The 27767-nt window shown below is 34.9% G+C and overlaps 1 protein-coding gene across 1 annotated transcript in view; it reads right to left on the bottom strand.

Moving 5' to 3' along the window:
• LOC110029316 overlaps positions 1–26697 on the bottom strand; it is a 48187-nt gene extending 21490 nt beyond the window's left edge. Inside the window, exons 1-2 of the mRNA XM_020731553.1 lie at positions 26370–26697; positions 4701–4815 (exon numbers count right to left, since the gene is read on the bottom strand). Of these exons, the coding sequence (XP_020587212.1) occupies positions 4701–4815; positions 26370–26582 (328 nt within the window). The 5' untranslated portion in view covers positions 26583–26697. The remainder of the gene's footprint in view (positions 1–4700; positions 4816–26369) is intronic.
• Positions 26698–27767: the final 1070 nt, after the last annotated feature.

Below are 27767 nucleotides of genomic sequence, written 5' to 3'. Positions count from 1 at the left end.
AGATATCTAAATCGTTCACATTTTAATATAATTTGATCACCCAAAGTTACACATCTGTCATTAGAGCTACTACTACTAAAATTACATTCCATGTATTCAGTTTTAGTTCTACTCAAATAAAGGCCTTTAGACTCCAATGTAGACCTCCATAATTCAAGTTTTTCCTGAGCTTTTTCTCTCGTCCTATCTACGAGAAGGATATCATCAGCAAAAAACATACACCAAGGTACACCCTCCTGTAAATGATGTACAGTAAAACCATCCATAACTAAAGCAAAAAGATATGGGCTTAAAGCCGATCCCTGATGTAATCCAACAGAAATAGGAAAATATTTGGTCAATCATCCTTCACTTAGAACACAAGTAACAGCTCTAATATACATACCTTTAATGACTTGAATATAAGTCATATCAACACCTTTCTTCTCAAGAACTCTCTAAAGGATATCTCTTGGAACCTTATCGTAAGCTTTTTCTAAATCAATAAAAATCAAATGTAGATTCTCCTTATTATCTCTGAACTTCTCCATCAAACTTATCAATAAATATATAACATCCATAGTAGAACTGCCCGGCATAAATCAAAATTCATTATGAGAAATATTTGTAATACGTCTTAACCTACGTTCAATTACCCTCTCCCATAATTTTAAAGTATGACACATCAACCTAATTTCTCTATAATTTGCACACTCTTGTGCATCCCTTTTATTCTAAAAAATGGGGATCATAATACTCTTCCTCCAGCCCTCAGACATCTTTTTAGTTTTTAAAATAATATTAAAGAGTTTAGTAAGCCAAGAAACTCTCAAATCTCCTAAACATCTCCATACTTCAATTGGAATATCATCATGTCCTACAGACTTTTCACCCTTGATTTTACCCTTGATTTTCTCTAAAACCTCCTCAACTCCTTTTCAACTAATGCAACAGTAATGAAAAGTTTTTTACTAATGCGGGTCTCACCGACATTTTCTAAAATTTTTCTTTCAGTTTAAGCGATAATTTTCTATTACACAAAAGGCCCGAAGCATTCCTCCACTTCAACCAACCAACTTGAGTTCTATTATTAAAATCTCCATCTATATCACCATCGCTTTGAACAACATACTTGAGATATTTAAACGGTTCACACCTTTTAATAATTTAATCACCCAAAGTTACACTTCTGTCACTAGAGCTACTATTACAACTAAAAATACATTCCATGTATTCAATTTTAGTTCTACACAAAAGGACTTGAGACTCTAATGTATACCTCCATAATTCAAGTTTTTCCTGGGCTTTTTCTCTCATCTTATCCACGAGAAGGATATCATCAGCAAAATGCATACACCAAGGAACATCCTCCTGTAAATGTCCAGTAAGACCATCCATAACTAAAGCAAAAGATATGGCCTTAAAGCTGATCTCTGATGTAATCCAACAGAAATAGGAAAATATTTGGTCAATCCTCCTTCAACTCGAACACAAGTAGAACTCTATTATACATAAATTTAATGACTTGAATATAAGTCATATCAACACTTTATTCTTAAGAACTTTCCAAAGGATATCTCTTAGAACCTTATCATAAGTTTTTTCCAAATCAATAAAAATCAAATGTTGATCCTCTTGATTATCTCTGAAATTCTCCATCAAACCTCCCATTAAATGTATAACTTCCATAGTAGGCTTATCTAGTATGAATCCAAACTGATTTTGACAATTTTTTGTATCACATCATAAATCTTGACCTATGTTCAATTACCTTCTCCAAAAATTTTAAAGTATGACACATCAACTTACTTCCTCTAAAATTTGCACACTCTTGTGCATTCCCTTTATTCTTAAAAATGGGGACCAAATACTCTTTCTTCACTCCTCAGGCATCTTTTTAGTTTTTCAAATAATATTAAAGTGTTTAATAAGCCAAGAAATTCTCAAATCTCCTAAATAACAATTCTCCTATATATTTCCACACTTCAATTAGGATATCATCAGGTCCTATAGACTTTCCACCATTGGGTCTTTAAAGCCTCATCAACTTTTTTTTTACTAATGCAATTGTAAAAATGAAATGTTTTATTATTATTAACGATATTAAGATCACTAAGATCGAACGTATTTTCAGAAAACTCATTAAAAAGTTTATCAAAACTACGAACCAACCTATGTTAAATATCTTTTTCTAAGAAAAGCACATTTTGATTTTCATCTTCAACACACTTTACTTAAGTTAAATCTTTACTTTTCTTTTCTCTTTGTTTGGCTAGTTTATGCATATATTTTTTTCACTCTTCTTAGCATTTAATCTATTATAAATATCACAAAAAGCAGAATTTTTAATGTCACAGCTTGTTTTTTTAGACTCCCTGCGGGTCGTTTGATATTTTTCTTTAAACCAATTTTTATAATACATCTTCTTATATTTTATTTTTTCTTACGTATTATTATTCCACCACCAAGTATTTTTATTCATAAAAATCTTTTCTTTTGATTCTCCAAGTATATTTGTTGCTACTTATTTAATAATGTTCGTTACTTTATCTCACATAGCATTTGAATCTTCATGAACAACTCAAATTTTAAAATTTTAAATTTTACTCATAAAAATAATTTTATTTGTGTCTTTTAAGTTCCCCCGTCTAATTCTACGATGATGAGTCCTAATATTCTTTATTTTACAACTCCATCTTAAAATCTAGAACTAATAATCGATGTTTGGTACTTAAATCCTCATTTGGAATGACCTTACAATCTTTACAATCTCGATAATCTCTTCTTCTCATAAGAAAATAATCAACTGTGTTTTATTAGATCCATTCTTATAAGTAAAAAGATGTTCATCTCTTTTCTTGAATAAAGTATTAATAATAACAAAATCATGCGCTAAAACAAAATCTAAAATGGCTCTACCTTCTTCATTAGTCCCTCAAAAACCGTAACCACCATGAATATTTATGAAATCTTCTACCACTCCATCCACATGTTCATTTAAATCTCCAAAAATAAAAATTCTTTTTTCAAAGAAGTATCATAACCTACTTGAGGAGCATAAGCACTTATAATATTAAAAATATTAGTATCAATAATAATCTTAAGGGCTATATTTCTATCACCAACTCTATTAAATTTTAAAACATTATCTTTCAAATCGTATCTACAATTAAACCTACACTATTTGTAGTGTGAGTCTTACCAGAATACCAAAGTTTAAAAACTAAGTTATCAATCTCGTTAACATTTTCTCCATCCCATTTAGTTTCTTGAATACATAAAATACTAATCTTTCTATGAATCTTAATATCAACTAATTCCATTAATTTACCAACGACAGTACATATATTCCAAGAACCTATCCTAATATTAGTTTCATTAGTTTCATGGACTAACTTCTTTATCCGCATTCGTCCGTAATGTGGAAACCCTTGTTTAGTTGACACTACACCTAGGTGCCAGTGTAACGGCCTTACACACTTTTCACTGTATTCAGGTCATACAGCGTATCGCTTCCAGGGGACCACCAAGAACTTACAGAATGATCAAAAGGATTCATGTGATGATTTTTTCGATAAGTACGTTGTTTGTCGATTACCTAACGCAACCCTCCACTTTTCAAATTTGGGCTTGGGACCGGCAATGGCTTAAGATAGAACAACAATATTCAATCTAATCTCTCAAGTAATTGCAAATTTCAAAAAGGCGTTATCAAGGAAAGCTGGACATTAGCCTTGGCTCTTAGGTGCGGCTAGGTATGTTCTAACTTATAAGAACTTGCCTTAGCACCTAAGAGCTAGCCTCTGCAATGCTAATTTTTTATTAATTCTTTAAACATACACAACCATATTATAAGATGACAGACCACAAATTTAAAGATAGGGAAGAAAACATGGTTGAACAAGAAAATAAAATAGATGGAGGTGCATATTAACCTTACATTTGAAGCTACCGACTAAGAATTTTATTTGCTTGCTTGAATTTGAAACATAACTTTTTGGTCATAGTGAGCCCTTTATATTAAACAATCTATTTGACAAGATTTTGTTGTGTATATAACTTCAAAATATATTTTTTTCGCCCATTGCATTTTAATAATCATAGTGATGATTATCATATTATATACTATAAAAATATTCTTCATAATCATAATAGGAAACATTTTGTAGCACCTTACTTCACTCAGGGGAGCAATTTGCGCGCCTGTGTTAGGTTGTTATGTTGCCTTAAGGGCATCTAGCACCTTTAATAACACTAGCTTCAAATATAAATAGAAGAGATTTGATTATACATTGAACTTTATTATAATTAAATTTAATATAAGCGCTTTTATTGGCATTATTTCCCAATATATAGCAACCATATACTAAATATCTTTTATCAAATAGAATCAAGTTAAATACTTCCAAAATTGTTTCCCATATACAAATTCAATGAAACTTTCAGGCCGAACTGCATAAATAGTATCATTATGAATAATCTCTTTAGCTGCAAAAAATTAAAACACAAATTTGGAGAAAATAAATATATTTGAAGGCCATTAAGCTTTAGTTTAACTTGAGATATTTTAGGTCAAAAAGATTGTAGGGTAGAATAGTTAAATTTAAAAAATCAACATATAAATCTAACAGTGCCATAAGTCATTGTTCAGATGAATCTCCGGAAATATGATAGTAAAAAAATAATAATAGTGATTATTTAAGTTAAATTCCAGAACTCACCAAAAAATTGGGTGAATATGCGCGTGAAAAAATTCAAATTCCTCGACACATTGTACGCCATTGCTGGAGGAAGAGGTTTCACAAGGGTATCTATACTAAAAACTCTTTGCAAAAACTGTAAAACAAAAGACAATTGTTAGAACTTTTGAATTAATTATCCAAGTTGAGGAGATTGAGTGAGAATAAATCGATAAACATTTCAATACATTATAACACATTACATTTGTCGATTAGTAAATAATAATGCATAAGTTATTAAGAGAAGTTAGCACAAAACTCCAGTGCCACCCCAACCAACAAAAAAAAAAAGCTTAAAAGAAGTAATAAAACATAAACTCAAAGAATGCCAAATTCATCAATACCAAGAATCTTAAGATGCATGAATTAGCAACTATGGACGTCAACAACAAGGCTTGAATCATTGCTTGGCTTGCATTCTCCTTGCCTCCTTCCCACATGCACTTATACTTTTACCATTATCCTTCATTCACATTGATTCTGACAATTAGTGTATCCAACATTCGAGGGTATTACTATCACGAAGCCAAATGTATGACCTCGCTATAAATCCATCAGTCAACAAATAAGGATGTATCCATCAGTGAACAAATAAGGATGTCTTATAGTGCAGAGTCATCAATAGGTGTATATGCTATTCATTGAAAATATGCATAATCATCACAATTTTTTTCTAGTACACAAGTATTTATGAAGCATTCCATATTATGGCTGATTTAGTGGTTTGTTGATGGAAAAAATGTTTTGAAAAATAATGATATTACTTTCATCGTTTTTTAGTGTGAAATTGAAACATTACTTTGGAGGAAGTTTGTGAATTTCGTTCTTTTATTTTTTTATCATTTTGAGGAGTGCAGAATGAGCAATTCCCTATATATTACTCTTCTTAGTACTACTCTCACCCATGCTTATTTTACAACAAAGTTCTAACATGATCTGGGGCATTTGTAATAGTATAGCCGCATCCAAAAATCAATATTAATGTCTAATCACATTAAGACAAATGATAGATTTAACAAACTTTATTGCACTTCAAAAAAACTTTTCTAACATCAATAACCAAATCAGCCCCTAGATTGGCAAAAGGTATGCATAATCATGGTACATCATATTAGGAAATCAACTTATTTTAATACTAGCACTCAAAAATTTCTTTGCACCATATGACTATGAAAGATAGAGCATTAGATCAATTTGGTTTCATAAGAATTACATACTGTGAGGCATACTACAGATCTTCGTACATCAAAATTGATAAACTTATTCAAATAAAACCAGTATGTTAAGAGATGATGCCATCACTTTTGGTCAAACTACAAAATGCCTCCAACAAAAAGTTCCATCTAAATTTCCCACAGCTAGTGTTTCCATGCGACCAACTCAAATTCTACCAGAGCCTAAATATACGCATTTCTCACCTTCCTTCATGTTATGATAATTTAGCATACAAATCAAAGTTTTAAAAAGTTTTATATCATTAACCTTTTAGACCCTACTCATATAAGCCGCCTTAGCATTATCACAGGCTAATAGAATATCAATTCACAAGAAGATATCCACTCTCAAATAAAGATGTTTTTTTTCCTAGGACTCTTTGCTTAAAGAATAATGCAAGCATTACAAGGCTTTTGTTTCCTTAAAGGTATCAAAACTAGTTTATGAAAATTTTCGCCACAGAATAGAGTTGAGATGTAATTATTAATGCTTTCATTAGCTTTCTCATTCCCGCAACCATTAATACTTTTCATTAGCTTTCCCATTCCCACAACCATTACAAACATGCATGCACAAGTATTTCCCTAATAAAGTAATGGGTTCTAAATAATCCATCAAGGCCTACAGTAATGATAGAAAATAGTTAACGTTTCAATTCAGTCCTGTCTTAAGTAGGAAAAGAGCTTTGGAGAAGGTAGATGAGAGGGTCATAAGAAGTGACGAGAGAAAGGAATCTTGAGCCAATCAATTAGGAGTTACCTTGACAAAGCTCCATAAAGGAGCCTTTTCACTAAAAAGTTCAATTGATCTCTCAAAAAGCTAATTAAAGAACGATGAATGGTGTATGATGATCCAACATTATTGCAATAAGTAGCAACAAAGTCTCATCCAAAGAGTTTAAAGGTGGTGGTCATGTAGCTTCTTGGATTCAACCTAAACAGCCTGAATTATTTGAACTGGAATGGATGATGAAACTCTAGTAAAAGCATAATTTATAGAAAATCAAACTCTAGGATTGAAAAGATGATTGATAAGAGTTGTTTGTTTCACATACATTTAAGATAAGTTATTGAATAGAATAACATCTCCTGTTAATCTCTTCTATCTATTTGATAAAATCATAAATCCAATCAAGATCAAGATGAAATAATGAATTTTTTAAAAAAAAATTGTCTTTCAAAGTACTATATATTTCCTTCCTTCTAAAAATATGTATTTTTGCTTCCTCCTATAAATACACAATTTCCTTCTCCGATAAATAGAACTACAAAGGATTAAATAGCACACATCTTGGGGAACAACATCACAAGTGACACTAAGTATTGCCCAGTGCTAAAATATTTTACAAGCCATTGCTTACCTCGTTATGTTAAGAATATTTCTTATTCTACTTTAAGGTGTGATAAGGTACCTTACTCTAATAGCTCAATTAAGGAAGCATAGATAATGTTTTTATCACCACCACTGTTGATAAGAGCACTAATACTAGATTAGTTTGCAAAAAACGTCATAATAAAGATCAATATCAACCTCTAAACTTTCACTATGATGACCAACAAAGTTTTTCAATTCAATGACAATGACCTTCAACCTTTCCTTTGATATATTCCACACAACATCTGTGTCACCCTTGCAACCCTACTATTATATAATTCATGAGCATGTATTTCTTCACCGAGAATATTCTGAAAATAGTACCTCTACAAAAATCCATGTCATTGTCCTATCTTGATTGCTCGTGCTTCTAACTTAATTAATTCCACTAGATCCACTTCTCTTCATAGGCAACAAGATTAATTGAGATCAAAGTAAGCCCTTATACATTAAATATGAAATCTTCACAAATAATGTTTCTTGGATTCAACATTCCATTATGTTAAGAAATGATATGAAAATTAATAAAATAAAGACAAGTTGTGCAAATACACTAAAAAGTCTCAAGCAAACGAACCCAATTATCCACCTTATTCACACCGATTGTGCATCAAATGTGGTTGCATATTTGAATGGTTGTTTGCATTTGAGGTGGTTTACTAACACGGGGCACACTCAGTGCACTTGTACAGGTTCAGTTTAAGCTTCTAAGGGGTCGTCCGACCTTCTATGCAATAATCCATTTTGAGAATTCGGTTAAGATTTTGGGCAACTTAATATGTATCCCAATTTTCATACCCCTCAGATTTCAACAAAGTTAATTTTATAAAACTCTACGCGTCAAATCGATCAATTTGATATGAAATACTATATATTAATTATAAATATATATATATATATATATATAAATAGGAAGTTATAAGTTAATTAAATTAATTAACTCTTAATTAACCCTCCCTAATCTCGATTTTTGTTCCTAACCGAGCTATCCCACTTAATATTTTCTCCCTATGGCGTCAAATGGGGATATCCCATTCCAGAGCATTCGAAGCCTCTCCTCTCCCCCTCTCATTTTCGATCGCACAGCCTCCCTCCTTTGTCGCGCTCGGCAGCAACTCCTGTGAGGAGCTGTGACACAGGAGCTGCGATTGCTGCTCAGCATGTAGACATGAATGGAAAGGGTCGAGCAGCCCAATGGAGTCGTACGAACTGCAGTAAGTCACGTCCCACTACCTCTTCCCTCTCCTCGTCTTCACTCATTTTCCCTCCCTCGCGTTGTTCCTCTCTATCGAGAAAACCCACGACTCCAGCTACGGTACTGGGGTCGGGATCGTGCGCAGACGCACGATACTGTGCCACCATCTAGTTTTTTGAGTTCCGGGATGAAATCGGCATATGGTAATCCATATTTTATGTTATTTGAGATATTTCTTTTCTTTCTCGCACTTTCATTTTGAGATTTGCCATGAATTGTACATTTTTTTTATCTCTAATCGTCATAATGGAGATGAACTTGCGTCGAAAGCGACAAAGTTGGTTCGTGGGTCTCTAAAAGGGATTCTGGCACGAATTCATCAAGTTTAGAAGGGAGTAAGTAAAGTTAAGAAAACGATAGAAGAGGATTGGGCAGCTTTGGAAAAGGAGTAGTTGTCGACAAGACTATTTAAGGTATGCTTTAAGAAATCACTTATATTTAGTTCAAGCACTTTATGAACTAAGGGTGTGCTTGGGGTAGCTTATTTATCACCGTTTGGAAAAAATATTTCGACAGCTTATCCGAAAACGCGGTTGGGTTTTTACACTTAACGAGGGCCGCGGATCGAACTCCGCGGGATGCGTTTTAGGATAAGCTGCTTATATGAATAAGCTGCAGTTGCCCTTAAGTCGTTTAAGATTTCAGGTTGTTTACCTGAAGTGGCAAGTTCGAGGCAAACATGTAGAAGGTCGTCGTAGGACTGCTCCGTAAATTTCAGATAAAATAATCTCATCCTAATTTAATAAGAATAATTTGATTTATTGAATCTTAAATTTTAATATTATGTTTTATAAGTTATTAAGAACAACATAAAAGTTACAGTAATGTTCAGCCAATTACTGAAGATCAAGAATCTAGAATCGCATCTGGGGTGAATAATCTTCTCTCTAAATTCCAACAATTTTCTTTATTTCAAAATATATGTTTGACTCCATATATACTCTAGTTTAGTTAGGTTCTTCATATTGTTTTAAAGAGGATAGATACGCAGAAAGATACGTATAAGATGCATGATATGTATGATATACATGCTGTGCACGATATATGTGATAGGAAAGATACACATGATAAGAATGATAGAAAATGATATACATGATATAAGTAAGAGATATCCATGAGATTGATATAAGAATAATATGAGAGAAGCACGATGATTGTTCTACAGCAGTATGCATGATAAAAGTAAGAGACATGCATGAGATAGATATATGAATGATATGAGAGATGCAAAATGACAGTTGTGTAACATAGTAAGAATAAGTATACATGTTAGCATATTGCATAAAAATGTCTTAGAATAATGTACGTATATAATAAAATAGTTTATATATGAATGTTTGTATGTGTATGATCAGATGGGAAATTCACCCACTAATTCTACATGCAGGGGACGCCAGTGGACCCGCGCACATAGAGTTTTTCTACCACCCAATACAGTTATGATAGTTAGTTCATGGTACATGCAGGGGATGCCAATGGACCCGCGCACATAGAGTTTTTCTACCACCCAATACAGTTATGATAGTTAGTTCATGGTACATGCAGGGGATGCCAATGGACCCGCGCACATAGAGTTTTTCTACCACCCAATACAATTATGATAGTTAGTTCACTAACCGTTGTGCCAACGGGATAAGGGTTAAGTTGACCAGAGTTTATCTCCCCAGACAATTGTAATATTTACATTACCAACAGATATATCGATGAGATAATATCGATCGGGGGCAGGTAAAGGCCGACTAGGCAATATCAGTCAAGGGTGTGCTAAATGTTGTTGACAGTGATCCTCGCTGAGACAAAAGTGTATGTAAAAAGTAAAAAGTAAAAATAAAGATAAAGAAAATGCTTACAGAAACTTAAATATTTATATTTAAAAAGGGTCATTGATACACGCAATAGCACATATTAGATTGCTTATAAAAATATGAAAAAACAGCATATTAGAACATTTTTTATAGTATTGAATGCATATCGAATTCATTTTCTTGAATTATTGTAGTTTAGAAGTGTGAGCACTTATAGGCTTTAATATTATTTTTAGGTTTCAAATAATGGAACAAGATGAACATGAGATGATCAAATGTGCATAGAAGACGAGAACAACAAACGAAAAGGTACAGTTTTATACTTGATAATTTTAATTGCTATTTTTATTGGCACTTTTACGTATTTTTTGAATATTAAACTTCTTGCGATAGAAATAGAATAATAGAGAGTTGATTTCCACCGTCCAACAGTCTTTTTCCGTCTTAGTTAACTCCAAACCCCAGGTAGGGTCGTAACACGCTAGGCTTTAAAATTGCCACCCAATTGGAGTGTGATCCACTCCTAGTTATCCTAGGACTATATAGCTGCTTTTGTGGTGTTTAGAGTTTATTTTTCATTACATTTTATTTTAGGACAACCGTCGGCATCTCTTTTTCTCTCTGTGAGTTGTATCCTAGGATTGCAAATAGTGCTTCGGTTGTATCTTCGACTCTAAGTGGTTTTTATCCTTCTTATACCCTTCCCCATCTTTTCCTGCATCGCCCCCTTCACCCTCGCTGCTCCCCAATTGCTACCGCCTCCCGGAAAACTACAAACTTGATGTTTCTCACATCAAACCTTGTTGTCACCACTCAAGCCAGCACCATAACCGCTGTCCTCACTACTCACCCATTCCCCCGTGCTGCCATCATCTTCCCTCTTATTGTCGCCACCCTCCAGCATGCTAGTCAATCTTCTTGCCACCTCCTTAGATGTCCAAATCCCTAGCCGGCAACACCTCCACCCTAGATCCTACCCATGTTATATAATTGTGTGATTGTTGCAATTACAAATTTTCACGTTGATTTGTTATAACTTATGATTTGAATTTGGCATTAATATTTAATTTCTATTGAATGTTCATTAAATTATAGTATCCTTTGGTATCAGAACTAGTTAAACCCTAGTTCTATCCTAAGGTGACCTAAGCCCACCAAACCATAGCTAAAATTTGACCTAACCCAAATTCTCTTTGTTGGCTATTTAGGTCAAACACCTTAAAAGATTTTTTTCCAACCCTAAATCAGCCTCATACACCATCTTTCACCTCCCAAACTAATAATGTAGCCATGCCACCAAAGAGAAATCCAGTCGAGAACTTACAATGGAAGATGCAGCGAGAAATCCACCGATTTTAATAAATACTTGTTGAAATTGAGGAAGGGGCCCTTGGAGAGATCACCGTCGATCGTGATAATGAGATTCAAAGAGAAGATTAGAGGAAAATCGAACCCCTTCCATAAGTATGATTCCAGTGAAGAGGAGGATAGAACACATCGTTTGGGATTCAATATCAAAAGAGGCAAAGAGATGAAGAAACTTTTTAAGGGCGCAAAGATATGGAAGTAAAGGTAAACTTAGCGATTTTCAAGAAGAGAACGAATCTTGATGGCTTCATGGAGTTATTGCAGATTGTTGATAGGATTTTTGAGTATAAGGTGGTGCTAGCTGATAAGAGAGTGAAACTTTCAATCATAAAGTTGAAAAAAGTGTCTCTTTGTGGTGGAAGAATATGAAGCATGGACTAAGAGAAAGTAGAAAAATGATCGCTATTTGGGAGAAAATGAAAAAAAGAGATGCGATGAAAATATCTACCCCTACACTGCCAACATGACATGTTCTTGAGGTAACATCACTTACATGAGGGAGAGTTGTCAGTAGAGGAGTTCACAATGAAGTTTGAGCAGCTCATGCTAAAATATCAGCTAAGAGAGCCAAAGAACACCACAGGCAGATATTTAGGAGGCCTGAAGTCAACTGTAAGCCATATCGTTCAACTGCAGCCTTAGTGGTCATGGAGTGATGTTTAGATATTGGCCCTGAAGGCAACAGAAATTGATCAAGACCCCAACTTCATTATGAGGAACTAGTAAGAGTGCACCTAAGAAAGGTGTGATAAATGTCCAACAAGATGATAGAGTTAGGGTCCATTTGGCGCTGTTGAATTAGCGTGACGCAGTGACGAATAAAGATTTGACCCGGCGGCCTGCATTTCTCCACTCTCAACCCCGGGAAGAATTACATCGCGATCCCTTTTCTCACGTTTCATATGTCTCTCTCGATCCCATTCCCACTCTCGCGATTCTTTTGCCCTGGGTATCTCTCTCTCTCTCTCTCTCGTGAATATGTGGCTTCGGTGGTTGGGAGTTATTTCTGGTTGGCTATGTTCGGTTGCAAGTGGTTGTTCCGGTGACCATTACATTCTTCTCCCTCTCTTTTATTCCGCTTGATTTTTTATGGTTTGTGTTTTTTGTGCTCTGTGTGGTGGATCACTTCCATCGATTTGGTGGATCATCTACTTCGGTTGGTTATTATTGCGGCGAGGTTTGTATTCTCTCTTCCCCTCTACCTTCTCTTCTTTGGCTCAGTTTGGTAGTGGTGCACATTTTTGCTTTGTGCGGTATTCCCTCTTCTACCTCGTCACCTCCTGCAATTTCTCTCTTCTATGTCAAGTTGTGCGCAATATGTTGGTTGGTTTCTTTTTTTAGGTATTACTATTTACTCGGTTTGGTGGTTTAATATCTGCTTCAATATTGACTATTATTTCATAATCAGATGGGTTTCAGATTTTCAGTGATGCATCTTTGAAGGGTTCGGGTTGTGTACTTACGAAGTATGAAAGAGTCGTTGCCTATACTTCAAGACAAATGAAGAATCAAGAAAGAAATTATCTCACATGTGATTTGGACCTTGGAGCCGTTTTTTTTTTTCACTTAAGATATGGAGACGCTATATGTATGGTGTAAGATATGAGGTATTTATTGTTCACCAGAGTTTGAAGTATATATTCACTCGAAAAAAATTGAATCTGAGGCTGAGGAGATAGTTGGAATTTATTAAAGACTATGATTTGGAAATTCAGTGTCATCCGGAAGTCAAATGTGGTTGTAGATGCACTGAGTAGAAAGCTTCGATTATATTAAATTGTTTAATTACTAAGCAAGAGCAGTTAATTAAAGATTTGGAGAAGCTAGAGCGATTTGTAATTAATTATAATGATGACAGTATAGTTCAAATTAAATAAATCGATTGTGCAGTCCACTTTGAAACATAGAATTGAGAACTCTTTTTGCAGAGATATCAGTGTTCAAAAAATTTTAGAGCAGGTAAAGGCAGATAGTTTGGATAAGTATGAGTTAGATCAAAATGACTTGTTAAAATATAAAGGCAGAGTTTATGTTCTAGAAGTTGATAATTTGAGATGAGAAAATCTTGAGTTATTCACTCAAGAAGTACTAAAATATATCAGGATCTCAAAAGAAATGTTTTGGTGGTAAGGATTGAAAAGGAGAGTGGTAGAATTTGTAGCTAAGTGTCCTACAGTCAGCTAGTAAATGAAGAAAATTAACATCCCGGAGGTCAGTTACAGTCTTTTCTGATTCAATATTGGAAATGAGGATATTGCTATAAACTTTGTGATTAGATTTGAACAAGAGATTGCGACGCTATTTGTGTAATTATTGACAGATTGACTAAGTCTACCCATTTCTTTCCCATTAGACGAACAGATCATAGTAATAAATTAGCAAAATTATATGTGGATCAAATTCTAAGGTTGAATGTAGTGCAAAATTCTAATGTCTCCGACAATAATGGCAGATTTACTTCAAGATTATGGAAGAAGATTCAGGAGACTTGGGCACCAGACTGACTTTCAGTACAGTATTTCACCCCCATACGGATGGCTAGTCAGAAATGTATCATTAAAACTTTTGAGAATCTACTAAGATTATGTATCATTAACTTTGTTGGTGGATGGAAATCACATATAATTTTAGTAGAAAATTGTTTATAATAACAGTTATCATACTAATATTGGAAAAACTCCATCTGAAGCTTCGTATAGAAGAAAGTGCAAGACACCTTTATATTGGGCTAAAATAGGTTAAAGAAAGATCATTAGTGTTGATTTGGTTGATGATGCTACTAAAAAGATTAGGCTGATCAAAGACAAACTAAAGGCAACGTAGGATAGGCAGAGAAAATATTATGATGCTAAATACAAACAGTGAAATTTGAAGTTGGAGAATTTTTCTTTATCAAGTTTAGTCCATTGAAGGGTGTGCAACATTTTGGCAAGACAAGAAAACCAAGTCCAAGATACGTATGTCAATATATGATTACAGAGATGATTGGAAATGTTGCTTATAGATTGGTTTTAACAATCATATGCAAGAAGTGCATAATATTTTATACATTTCTTTACTTGGAAAGTATATTGCAGATGAATCAAGCAGGGTGATAGCAAACTCAGCTGATATACATCCTGATTTGAGTTATATTGAAGAGCACGAAAAGATTCTGGAAAATGATATTAAGAAGCTTTGTAATAGGAGGATTCTATTTGTGAAGACTTTATGGAAGCATGAGTCGAAGAAGAATGCTTCTTGAGAGAAAATTTCTGAGATACAAGAAAGATATCCATAACTTTTCATTTAAGGTAGTTTGTCTTTATTCAAAACTTTTCAAATTTAGATGATAGAATTTTTAAGGAGGGGAAATTGTAATAACTAAATTTTAATAATAATAATAATAATAATATAAAATAAATAAGGAAAAGAAATTTTGTAATGACATGAGAAATAACCGTCTAGAGAAGGTAAAGTGTCTCTTTCGAATACAAAACAAAACAAATAATTACATCGTGAAGGAAAGCAAGAGTGGGAGGAAGGAGGTCTTCTCGTGTGATTCTCACACCAGTGTTTATAAAGCGCTCTTGTGGGAAGTCCACGTTGAGCGCTTCATGTACGAAGGAGAAGAGAAGGCGAAGGATTGTAGTAGAGGAGAGGTGGGCATGAGTCAAAACTGAAGCCCTAACAAGCCTCGTTGCTTCAAGACGATAGAGAAGAAGGGAAGAAAAATAGCTTAATGTGAAGGTTAGAGCAGAGAAGACTAGCCTAAGAAGTCGAATTGAACCCTAAAAAACATCCTTTAGTCCTGCAGCTAGTCTGCAAGTGAAGGAAGACAGGAGGAAAGCAGGCAACCTCTTGTGTGTTGTGTTCAAGTCGAGCACCGTTCGAAGAAGGAAAGGCTCGTGTGGCAGCGTGTGTGTGCAGGTGAAGAACAAAATGAGCTCTCTTTTATTGGTAAGGGTGAGGTTTTATTTGATTAAACATATGCTAAGGATTTTATAATAAATAATAAATTTGTATTAATGTTAATATTAAGCTCTGAATTAGGGATTTATGAAGGTTTAATTCAAAATATTAGGTCTTTGGATCGTAGATTTTGTAAGGAGCAAAAAAGAGATAAGTGCAGGTAATTGCATATATTTTTATTCATACATCAGTATTAATAGCATTATATATATATTAATTTTTCATGAGTAGAATTAAAAAGAATATTTGATTCAAAATATATAAATAATTAAATAAATTAGCCATATTTTAGTTATTCCATTTAAGAATAGGATTCTTATCTAATGGTATGCACATTCATTTAATATAGGTGTCGATCAAAAGAAATAGAGGAATAAACTTTCTCAGAGGTCTTTTAAGTCAAAGGCAAGTAATTGATTTCTCATTAGCATTAAATTAACGATTTATTTAGAGGTTGCATTTCAAATTGATCAAAATGAACTTGCAATATGATTTTAAAAAAATTAATATTTCATTTAGGCATTGCATTTTGAATGTTTGAAAGATGTCTCATAAAGAGGAGCAAAATAATTGACATATGAAAGCACATGATTTGAAATTATATGTACGGGTTTAAGTCAATCGGGATTTACCCCCAGATAGTACTAACAGAGAATGTGATGTACCCGTAAATGATAAAAGAAATAGTTAAAGGTGTAACTTCGGATGCAAATTTTTAAGAGTACATACAGGTACAACTTTGAGAATTTCTTCGGGTATGACAGTAATCCGGATATGACTTCTAAATGAAAATAAAAAAAGGTAAATACTTATATTGAAACGAAAATGATTAAATTTAAAATGAAAGTTTATAGCTAGATTAAATGATAAACTACATTTATTTAGCATTTGCATATAAATTTAATGCATAATATGATTATAATTGCTCATTAAACTGTGAAAACATAATGTTTAATTTAATTGGTTCTTTCAGAAAAAGAAAAACTGTAGATTGATATGTCTGACATGAGAAATTTAGTTTAAAGGAGAAGGACTACTGATACTAGGTGTAAGTTGTTTATTTTATTTATATTTTTATGTCATTTAATTTCAAGAAATATTTGACTATTGTTAGTTGGATTCTGATACCGTTTTACTCTCAGTCTATATGATACTTTGGATGAATTGGATTTCTAATTAGTGTACTTAGTGGATGATTTAAGTGGCTCTTTCTATTACTCAAAGTTATGATGAATTAATGAATGGTATAAATGAAACAATAATACCCTCCGATCGTAGTTCATGACTTACTAAATTTTAAGCTATCAGGTCGAACAGTGACAGAGGATTTGCAGAAGTACTAGCTTCTAGCAGAGGAGGGCGAGTTGTTTATGGTTCTACGAGTCCTTCAAAATGAGACTATAATAGAGTAGCAATGATTTCGCCGTATTCTTTATACAAGTTACACTGTGAAGGGAAATTTGTACGACCTTTCATCGATGGAGGTAATTTTAAGAGTGTAGAGTTTACATAGATTATAGATGAATTGAGTCTTACTACTCAATGATATTCGCAATCATATTCACTGACTTGGTTGAAGAAGAACATGGTTAACACTGACATGAGATGCCTAGAAGAGTTTCTAATGGGGATCTATTGTATGATCATGTGTGGTGTGATGTTGTATGCAAGGGCGCTTCTCATATCCTATTGGGGCGACTGTGACAATTTGATCATAAGACAACATGATGGGTTCAAGAACACTTACTATTCATCACGGATGAAAAGCACAGTGCTCCTATCTTCTGCGAAGTCTAAGGTCATAGGTGCTCTTGCCAAGAGAGAGGCACCACTGACAATACTCATGATGATGTTAGAGGGTAGTAATATAGAAGAGTCGATATTAGACACAGGGAAGCCAGAAGAAGTTTCAAAATGTTTTGATTAGCATACCGCCAGGGCTGTCACTGTTAGGGGAGGTTCAATCTTTCTTCACTTCGGAGAGGAATGATTCAACCTTGAGCTACGTTTGTAGGACTTTGAGGAGTATGTTTGGCACGAAATACCAGTTCAATTCAGCAATATACCTACATATGGTTGGACAGATAGAAATGATTACTCATAATTCGGGAAACCTTCTAGAGTGTTTCGTGGGACAGTGCACCCGACAAGGGGATCTAGGTGCTTCTAATGACCTCCAATCCTAGAAGATGACAACATTTCCACGGCCTTCAATGTGGATGACCTGACTCCGTACTATGTGGAGATAGAGCTTCGAAGGATGAGGTTCAATTTCCCCCAATCTCGAGAAACTGGCGCGAAGCGCACCAGCGCATCTGGACTAGTTCGATCCATGTTTCAGAGGGGTTGATCGGCCCTCTAAGCCATGGAATTGCTACCCAATTGGAGTGGGGGCCACTCATAGTTATCCTAGAACTATATATTTATTTATGTGGTGTTTAGGGTTTAATTTTACATGTGTTCAGTTTCAGAACAGCGATCGACATCCCTTTTTCCTCAATGATTTGTATCCTAAGATTCCAAGTGATCCTCTAGTTGTATCATAATCTCAGTTGATGTTTGATCTTCCTATACTTCTCGCCATCCTTTCCCGCATCGACCCCCTTCACGCTCACCGCTCCCCCACTGTTGTCATCGCCCAAAAAACAGCAGACCTGTTGTTTTTTTCATCTAACATTGTTATCGCCATTCAAGACAGCACCCTCACCAATGTCCTTACTACACATCCTCTCCCCTTGCTGCCACCACTCTCCAACATGCTAGCCAACCTTCATGCCACCTCCCCGAAGGTCCAAATCCCTATCCGGCACTGCCTCAACCCTACATCCAACCCAAGTTCTAGTATAGTGTGTTGTTTTGTTGCAATTTCGGAATTCCACATTGTTTTGTTGTGATTTCACATTTGAATTCAGTAATGAAATTTGTTTTTTTTATTAGATCTTTGTAAAATTCTTATATCATTTACTTCCTTGTCATCAACTAACACTTCCATAACACAAACTTCCTTTTCATCTGAAAATATTGCCCGGTTTCCACATTGGTCATGTCCATTTGGTGCCCTTTATAAAGACTTCTACTCATCTAGTTTATAATAAAGCTCTCTAATTTATTGATTTTGCATTGTAAGCCTCTTCATTCAACCACAAGGCACCTTCTTATGCAATATGGGGTCCAATGGCCACATTAGGCTCAAGGTGTCATTCTTAATTTTAACACATTTAACTTCTTAATTTTAACACATTTAACCTCACAACGTACACACATGAATCTAATCTCAAATAGCACCTAACTAAAATCAAACACTAGTATAATCTCTCCAATATAATTTCCCAAGTATTGAATCAACAATCCCTTCCACTCTAGAACTAAATACAAAACAAATATAGCCATACTTTCATTATATTTTGCTATAAACAGGAAACTAACAATTAAATTTTTGGAACTGAAAATAATTTGATGAACCTTAATAGTAGATGAACCACATTAATCCAACTTGAACATTATGGTTAAACTCCATCGACAATGCTCAAGGTCATGCAAGTATAAAAAATAATGCATAAATGATAAATAACTTTAACAATTTAACTTTTATATTTGAATAAAATAAAATAAGAGTGAATGTCTTTTTATTTAAAAATTTAATTATAAAAAGATTTATCTCACACTTACTCACATTTAACTTTCATATTTCAAAAAAATAAAATAAAAGTGAATGTCTTTTTATTTAAAACTTTAATTATAAAACCCTTTATCTCACACTTCTCGAAATGCATTGTCCTAATAAATGTCTTTTTATTTAAAATTTTATATATAAAACCTTTTATCTCACACTTCTCGAAAAGCATTGTCCATCTAACCTACAAAAGTGCTATCACATCTTCCTAACTCAAATTGGCCGAGGAGATGATTGTTCAATTTTTATAAAAGATTTCTTTTACTCATCTACAACTATCTTTTTATGCAATAAATTAATTATTCCAACTACTCAAATCTTAATTCATTTTTCCTATATATTCTTCAAGCCCATTCTCCAAGAAATTTACTTCAATCATTTTTGCTTTTTGTGTAGCAGATTCTCTTAAGTCATTCCATATTAAATTCTTATTTTCTTTTATTGATGGTTTTATTGAAAATCATATCAAATATCAACACCTTAGGATCAAAATCAACTCAAAATTTTAAATTCAACAATCTAGACCGTGACGCAACTTTAAATGAGTCAAGTCAATTTTGATTTACCTTGGGATTCGAGCAAGCTTCAACAAAATTCTGAATTTGGGCTAAAACCAGAGTCAAATTTAATGCTTAAGCTAAAAAAAAAATTAATTATAAACTATTTTAAAAAACTTATCAGTAGAATAACCTCACTCGATAAGCCTATTAGCTCACGCACAAAAACAAATAATTCACTAGAAAGAACAAAAAAAGCCACCTAAATTACAAAACGTCTATCAAATACCAAAGGCTCCATTTGGCATTGTCATTAATACTGAAATTTAACAAAAACTCAAGAGAATCAAATGTCATTACTGAATTCAAACTCTCAAATTACAAAAAAAATAATAGAGAAATCTAAAATTTCAACAGAACAACAAAACAAAATTGGAATTAGGGTTAGATCTAGGGTGTAGGTGATCAGGGTGTAGGTGATCAGGGTGCAGACCTCGAGGTGGTGGCAAGGTGGCTAGCAAGCTAGAAACAGCAGAACAACAGTTTCCAAGAATCCAGACAGAAAGCAAGTAGCATGAACAGCTACAAAATGGCTATTCTAGGTGGCAACAGCAATGAGGAAGGGAAGGAGATGAGGAGGCAATGTGGGAAAGGTGTAGGAAGGATAAACACCACCCGCAGACCAATAAACAATTGGAGCACCACTTAAAACCCTAGGATACAACCAATAGAGGGAAAAGGAGACGCCAACAGCTGTCCCAAAAAAATCACAGCAAAAACTAAATTCTAAACACCAACAAAAGCAAATATATATTCCTAGATAACTCGAAGTGGGTCCTCTCTCAAAAGGAGGCATTCCCACTACTAGAGGACTAACTGGCCCTCAAAAGCCCTGGTCCAAGACCAAAAAAATGTCTCACGTCAATCTCTCCAAGTTGGAGAGCTCCAACCTCATTTGTCAAAGCTTTTATCTTTTCAATGCATGGAGTTAGATTGACCACATTGAAGGTAGCAAAAATGTTGTCATCTCCCGGTAAGTCAATCTTGTAGGCATGATCATTTAGCTTCTTATGATCTTAAAATGTCCATATTCTCTAGATTTGAGTTTCCCATATGATCTCACAGAAGATCACTAATTCTTCAATCTGATCCACACTAGATCTCCCTCCTGAAAAATTCACCGTCCTCATGGTTTTATTAGCTTGCTCCTGGTAGTTGTTGTTCTGCTTCGTGATCTCTCTCTCTCTACCACCTCATATAACATCTGAATATCCTGCACTCTAGCGTCAAAATCCACACTAACCTTTGTAGCAGGAAAAAGTGGCACGAGCTCAAGCACCCAAACACAATCTCAAAAAAGTATACCCTGTATTCATGGACCTATTGTGAGCAAATTTTTCTTGGGCCAGAATCAAATCCCACTGGTTGAAATTCTTCTGTATAAAGCACCTTAAGAGATTCCTCAAACTCTCGTTCACCACCTCTTTTTGATCATCTATCCGGTGCGTGAATTGCTAAGTTGAACTGAAGCTTAGTACTATGTTTTCCCCATAAAGTTCTCCAAAATTGGCTCGGGAACTTGATATCCTTATTAAAAGTAAGTCCTAAGTATCCCATGCAATCTCACTATACCCCTGAAATAAGGGTCAGCTGCATCTGATGAATCCAGTGTCTTGTGACAAGGTACAAAATGAGTCATCTTGAAAAACATGTCAATCACTACCATTACGGAATCATTATTCCAATGTGTCCTAGAAGGCCAACAACGAAATTCATAATAACATCCAACCATGGAGCCACATGCATGTGTAACTGTGTGTATAGCCCTATATTTTGTCCTCTCATTTTTGCCAAGTGACAAACTCTACACTAACTGACATACCTCTCTACATCGCTCATAAGTTTAGGCCAAAAAAAAGTTTCCTCACAAATGTGAGGGTCTTATCTCTGCCAATATGACCAGTTTATCCCCCACTAACTCTCCTATATGATGGACTCTCTCATTGAACACCCGAGAACACAACATATTCTAATAGAATAGAAAACCATAAAATATGTGGGACTATGCCGTACGCTTCTCCTGATTTTGACCCCAAATCTCCCTAAAGTCCTCATTTGACTCATACAGTTGTTTCACCACCTTGAATCCCACAACTCTAGCCTTCAATGAGATGATCAGAAAGTGGTGATGGCTCAAGGCATATGTTACTCGTTTCTGACTCCTTTCATCGTGCTTAAGCACAAACTGAAATGAAGTCAGGAATCCAACATAGGAAGTATGTCGGCCCTTTAACTTGCTTTCACTGTTCAGGAATCTTAAAGCCTCATGATCTGTGAATAAGATAAACTCATTAATCAACAAGTAGTGACTCAAATGACTAAGAGCTCTCACGATAGCATAGAATTCCTTATCATTTGTTGAGTATGTCCTTCTAGGGTCATTAAAATTCTCACTAAAGGCTATGAGAAGCCCTTGTTAGCTCCACATTGCTCCAACCCCAAATTAACACATATCGCCTTGAATAGCTGATCGAAAACTATTAGTGCTAACAATGGGGTTCGAGTCACCTTCTTCTTCAGGATGTTGAAGTTGGACTAAGCTGCTTCTATCCACTAAAAGTTCTTTCCTTTCAATAGCTCTGTCAGAAAAGTCGTAATGGTGTTGAAGCTCTTGATGAACCTTCTATGAGAGGATCTTAGCCCCAAAAATTGCCTCAGCTCTATAAAGATATGTGAGGGTGTCCAACTCACAATAGCCTCTAGTTTCATAAGGTTTATTTGAATGCTTGCACGAAATATAATATAACTCAAAAAACATACATGTGTCGTCATGAAGTAACACTTCTTCAGGCAGGCTTACAGTTTCTTCAACGAAGAGCCTCAGAGACCATCGCCAAATGTGCTCCTCCTTAGATCTAATGTTGACTAAGATGTCATCAAAAAATTATGAACCTTTCAATGTAATGTGCCAAGTGCATTAGACAGTCCAAAAGGCATGATTGTCCACTAGTACAACCCATCTATGATCTTGAAGGCAGTCTTCCATTGCCCCCTGGCCTCATCCTGCACTGGTGATATCCATTGCTTGGAAAATATGATAGCTTCATGCAACTGATCTAGTAAATCATCCAGCAGAGGTATATAAAATATGTATTTGATGGTGATTTTATTGATCGCTTAGCTATCAATACATATTCTTCATGAAGCATCATTTTTAGGCACCATCAAAGTAGGAACATCACATGGACTGGTGCTCTCCCTCACCAATCCTCTAGCAATACGGTCTTGCACATATCGTTGCAACTCCTCATACACAGTTGTTCTCATTATATAAGCAAGCTTATTAGGTAACACTGAACCAGGAATAAGGTCTATAGCATGTTGAATGTCTTAAAGTGGTTTTGGTCCCTCAGGTAAACTTTTAGTCATCACATTCTGAAAGTTAGCTAATAGGGGATATATCATCTTTGGTAAATCAATCTCCTCAATCCTCTTTAGAGTGACTAAAGCCATCGCCGCTGAGGCCTCCCACACTTAATGTGGAAAGGTGACACATGGGACCACATTCTCCTAATTAGGTGTTTTAAACCTATCATGCTAAATCCTGCGATTAAACTATCATGGTCTTCCCAACAGAATGTGGCAGGAATCCATGAGAATAACATCAAACCTTTTTTTGATCATGCGGTAGATCCCCAATAAAGAACTCTACCAAATATTATTGATCCAAAAGTATCTCATTTCCCTTCATCAACCAAATCAAAGAATAAGTTTAAGAATGCTTTTGAGTAGCCAAATCCAACTACTTCACCGTAAGAGTGGATACCATATTTTTACAAATCTCTCCATCAATGAAAAGACTGCATACCTTCGCTCTCACAATATACCTGGTGTGAAAGATGATTGTCTCAGCCAAGAGTGATCCCTCTTAGGCTCATTCTGTAAAGCCCACGCAACTAACATGTAACCCTCATCTCCATGGAACCAATACTCCTTATGCTGCTCTTCTTCTACCTCCTCTTCGCTCACTTCCTCCAATGCACCCAGCTTGGTGAAGGAAACAACTCTGCTAGTAGGGCAATCAGAGGCTACTTGTCCATATTCATGACATCGAAAGCACTTTCTAGCTAGAACAATGTTGGGTGTACTACTCTTCTTAAGCTTTTCCCACTCTGATCAATTTTTTCATCTCTCTGACTAGTCTTCACGCCTTCCCTAGGCGTGCTCCTACAGATACCTACAGTTGAGGGTAGCTGTCTGAATGAAAGTGGGACTCTGCTTTTGTTGTCTCTCCACCTTCATTGCCAAGGTTTGAGCATCTCCCAATGAATAATAAGGCTATAGTTGAACAACATTGCAGATGGTTTGCTTCATGCCTTTAAAATATCTGTCAATAGTGTGCTCTTCTAACTCTGTCAGCTCATATTTCGGCATGAGCCGCTCAAATGCCATGAACTATTCCACTAACAACTCTCTCTGTTATAGACGGTGAAGCTTCAAGAATAAGTCATAGCGCTAGTGTAGGGGTAAGTACTTCCTCTACATCTCCTTATTCATCTTCTATCATGTGGTCATCTTGCTGCTACCCTCCCTCTGCCTCACCCTCTTCAAATTCTCTCACCACAAAGAAGTACACTTCTTCAGTTTTGTGACAGCAAGTTTCACTCTCCTATCAGCTGACACCTCTTTATGCTAAAAATCCTCTCAACAGCCTGCAAATACTCAATGATTCATCCAGATTCATTCTCCTCTTGAAATCAGGTAGTCTATCGTTACTCCTATATCTCTATGTTCTCCAAAAGTCTCTCCATCCCTTATTGAATTTCAAAGCGTCATGGCCTACCCTCCTCTTCACTAGAATATCCCTAAGGGATTCAGATTTTCCTCCCTCTCTCCTATTTGAATCTCACTATCACGATAAATGGTGAGTTCTCCATGGGCCCCATTCAAAATTTTGGCAAGTCTTTGCTGAAATGGATTTTTCACTGCATCTCTTCCATGATAAGTTTATAACCTGCTTCCGGCACTTGTCTCCTTGGTGGCATGGCCAAGGTTTACGTTTGGTAGGTGAAAGAGGGTGTATGAGACTAATTTAGGGTAAATAAAAAATTAGACTCAAGTATTGATGAAATTAAATTAGCTATGAAAATAAAAAATTAGACTCAAGTATTGATGAAATTAAATTAGCTATGATACCAAATGATGCTAGAATTTAACAAACACTTAAGGGAAACAAAAATTATAATTGAATTCAAAGTCTGAAGTTACAACAAACAATACAAAAATTTGAAATTGCAACACAAAAACAGCACAACACTAGAATTAGGGATGGATCTAGCGTATAGGTGGTGTCAGTTATGGTTTGGACCTCCGAGTTGGTGGCAAAGAGGTGCCTAGCAAGCTCGAAACAATAGGACAACGATTTCCAAGTGTCTGGACGGCATGCAAGTAGCAGAAACAGCTACGGGAGCGTTGTTCTAGGAGGCGGCAGCAAGGAGAAAGGGAAAGGGATCTAAGAGCGATAGGGAAATGATGGTGGAAAGTTAAGGAAAAGATAAACATCACTGGAAACTAAGATATAGTTGAAGCACCATATCAAACTCTAGGATAAAACCCATAGAGAGAAAATTAGATTCGACGGCTATTCCAAAGCAAATCATAGTAAAAACTAAAACCTAAACACCAAAAAAAGTAAAATATATATTCCTAGATAACTAGGAGTGGACCCTCTCTTAAATGAAGGAGGCACTTCCATGAATAGAGGATGGCCCTTACAAGCCCTGGACCAAATTGGTCCAGAAAAAAGGATGCCCCCATGTCAATTATCTTATGTTATGATGTACTGGGTTGTGGTGTCGAGTAAACAACTTCAAGAGAAATGTTAGATTATTGTTTGAAAAAATGTAAGTGTTATAGTTGTTTGTCAGAACAATTTGGCTGATTTAGTGGATTGAACGTCTAAGTGGAATACAAGTATGAATGTCATAGACTGATAATAAATGATTTAATCCTAGCTATATATAAATTATATAAATAATAAGTTCATTTTCTTTGGGAAGTTGAGTGTGGAAATACAAATTTAATGTAGGCAGGATTCGATCTCAATATTTTAGCAACAACTTTCTGAAATCTTTACCAACTAAGCTAGCTGACACCAAGATAAAAATAATTAGTTAAGAAAGTTGTTTTTTTCATCTTTCATATGGCTGAAATTTCCAACACTGCTCTTTTCCGAATATCAGAAAGCTACTACAATTTTTAAGAAACAGAACGTTCGGCCAACCCGAGCATAAATTTAGTTCATATGCCACACGTAACACATCCCAGAAAAACCCTAGACCAACTGAAACCCTAATTTTGGAACTGAAAAAGAAAATCTAATTTTAAGAAAAGAAAATGTATATATATTGTAGAATCAAGCACGGCTGCAGGAAACAAAAAGTAATCGCCAAAGTGCAAATTAGGGAGAAAACCAAAGATGATTGACAAGGGCAGCATGCATAAGAAAAACACCTGGACGTTCCTATAAAAACTATATCTGAGCTCAGGGTCAATCTCTGCGACGGATTCGTCCACATCGGCCTTGCTGGAGTCGGACCTCTTACGGTGAACGTGCATGGTCGGTGTGGAGCCAGGGTTGTTGGTGACTTTCAGCTTCGCGTCCTGAAATTTCTCTCTCATCTCTTCGCCCCGCCATGGCGCAGATGCCAGCAGTTCCTTCTTCATCGCGCGTGCTGCGAGGAAGGAAAATAGAGGATTGGGGGTGCTGATGGGAGGTGCAGGGATAGCCAACTATCAAACTACCACATTTTTTTTTGGGCATTTACATGTGCACTTTTTTCATAAGTAGGGTATTTTGTACTTCAAAAGTTAAAGTTTAGACGTGAGATAAGTAGATGCATAACATTGGTTGCTATTTATCTTTTTTTTGGCTTAAGTGTATGTAATATTTTTCCACTTTATGACTTGGGAACTGTGATATTTGGGTAGTATTCAACTCATAATCTGCATCTATCTCATGTGTATGTAATATTTTTCCACTTTGATACAAAGTATATATGTAATATCTAAATTTTAAGATTTTTATTTTTTTTGGCCAATGAGTTTTGATCATGAGTTATTTTGGTGTGGGATGAAATGCTCAACCACGGAGCCGCCTTCTTATTCGTCTAAATTTTGATCTTTATATATAAATATCTAAATTTAAAATTAAATATATAATTTCATAAAATTTTTTGTGTGTGTGTATATAAATTCCCGAAATTATGTAGGTGTACATTTTGTTTGAGAAGTTTGTGTTATATTCCACTTGAAGTGGACATTCAGTAATTGGAAAGCTAATGAAAATATAATTGGATGTTACTACAATGTCCAATAGGATTATTTTTATGAAATATAATTGAGTGTAATGTTTGAATCAAATTTTTCTTAAAAAATGAGTGCCGGTAAAGTGTCACAAGGACATTTGAATGAAAGAACTGCTTAACTGTTCGTTTTCTTACAACTTTTTATTCCTTTTTTCTAAGACAAAATGAGCATTTGAATTTGCCTTTTTGAGATTTTCACTTTAATTCTAATCATTATCCTACAATTTAAAGTACTTTGCATCTTTTCATTTTCTACAATTTGAAAGCTCGTGTGATTATTGTAATGTTTTATAGTGATAGCCTTTTAAGCATTATCTAGAAGTTCAGAGGTTATTTATCTATTAGTAGGATTTAGTAAAATTAATTTTATTAGATCTTGAGGCACTTATATCCAGAAAAATTATTTTGCTTTATAAAAATTAAATCTGATTAAATCTTATAACTTTGTTTTTTTTTTTTAATTTCAAAAATTAAGTTAGTTAGATCAAACAAGACTGTAATAATACTTAAATGAATGGTAAATTGTTCATATATTACCTAAGAT

The sequence above is a fragment of the Phalaenopsis equestris genome, unplaced genomic scaffold (genome assembly GCF_001263595.1).
Source record: "Phalaenopsis equestris unplaced genomic scaffold, ASM126359v1 Scaffold000560, whole genome shotgun sequence".
In the NCBI taxonomy this organism is placed as follows: domain Eukaryota; kingdom Viridiplantae; phylum Streptophyta; class Magnoliopsida; order Asparagales; family Orchidaceae; genus Phalaenopsis; species Phalaenopsis equestris.
Note: the sequence above shows the minus strand (reverse complement) of the source record. Positions and strands in the feature narration are given on the sequence as shown.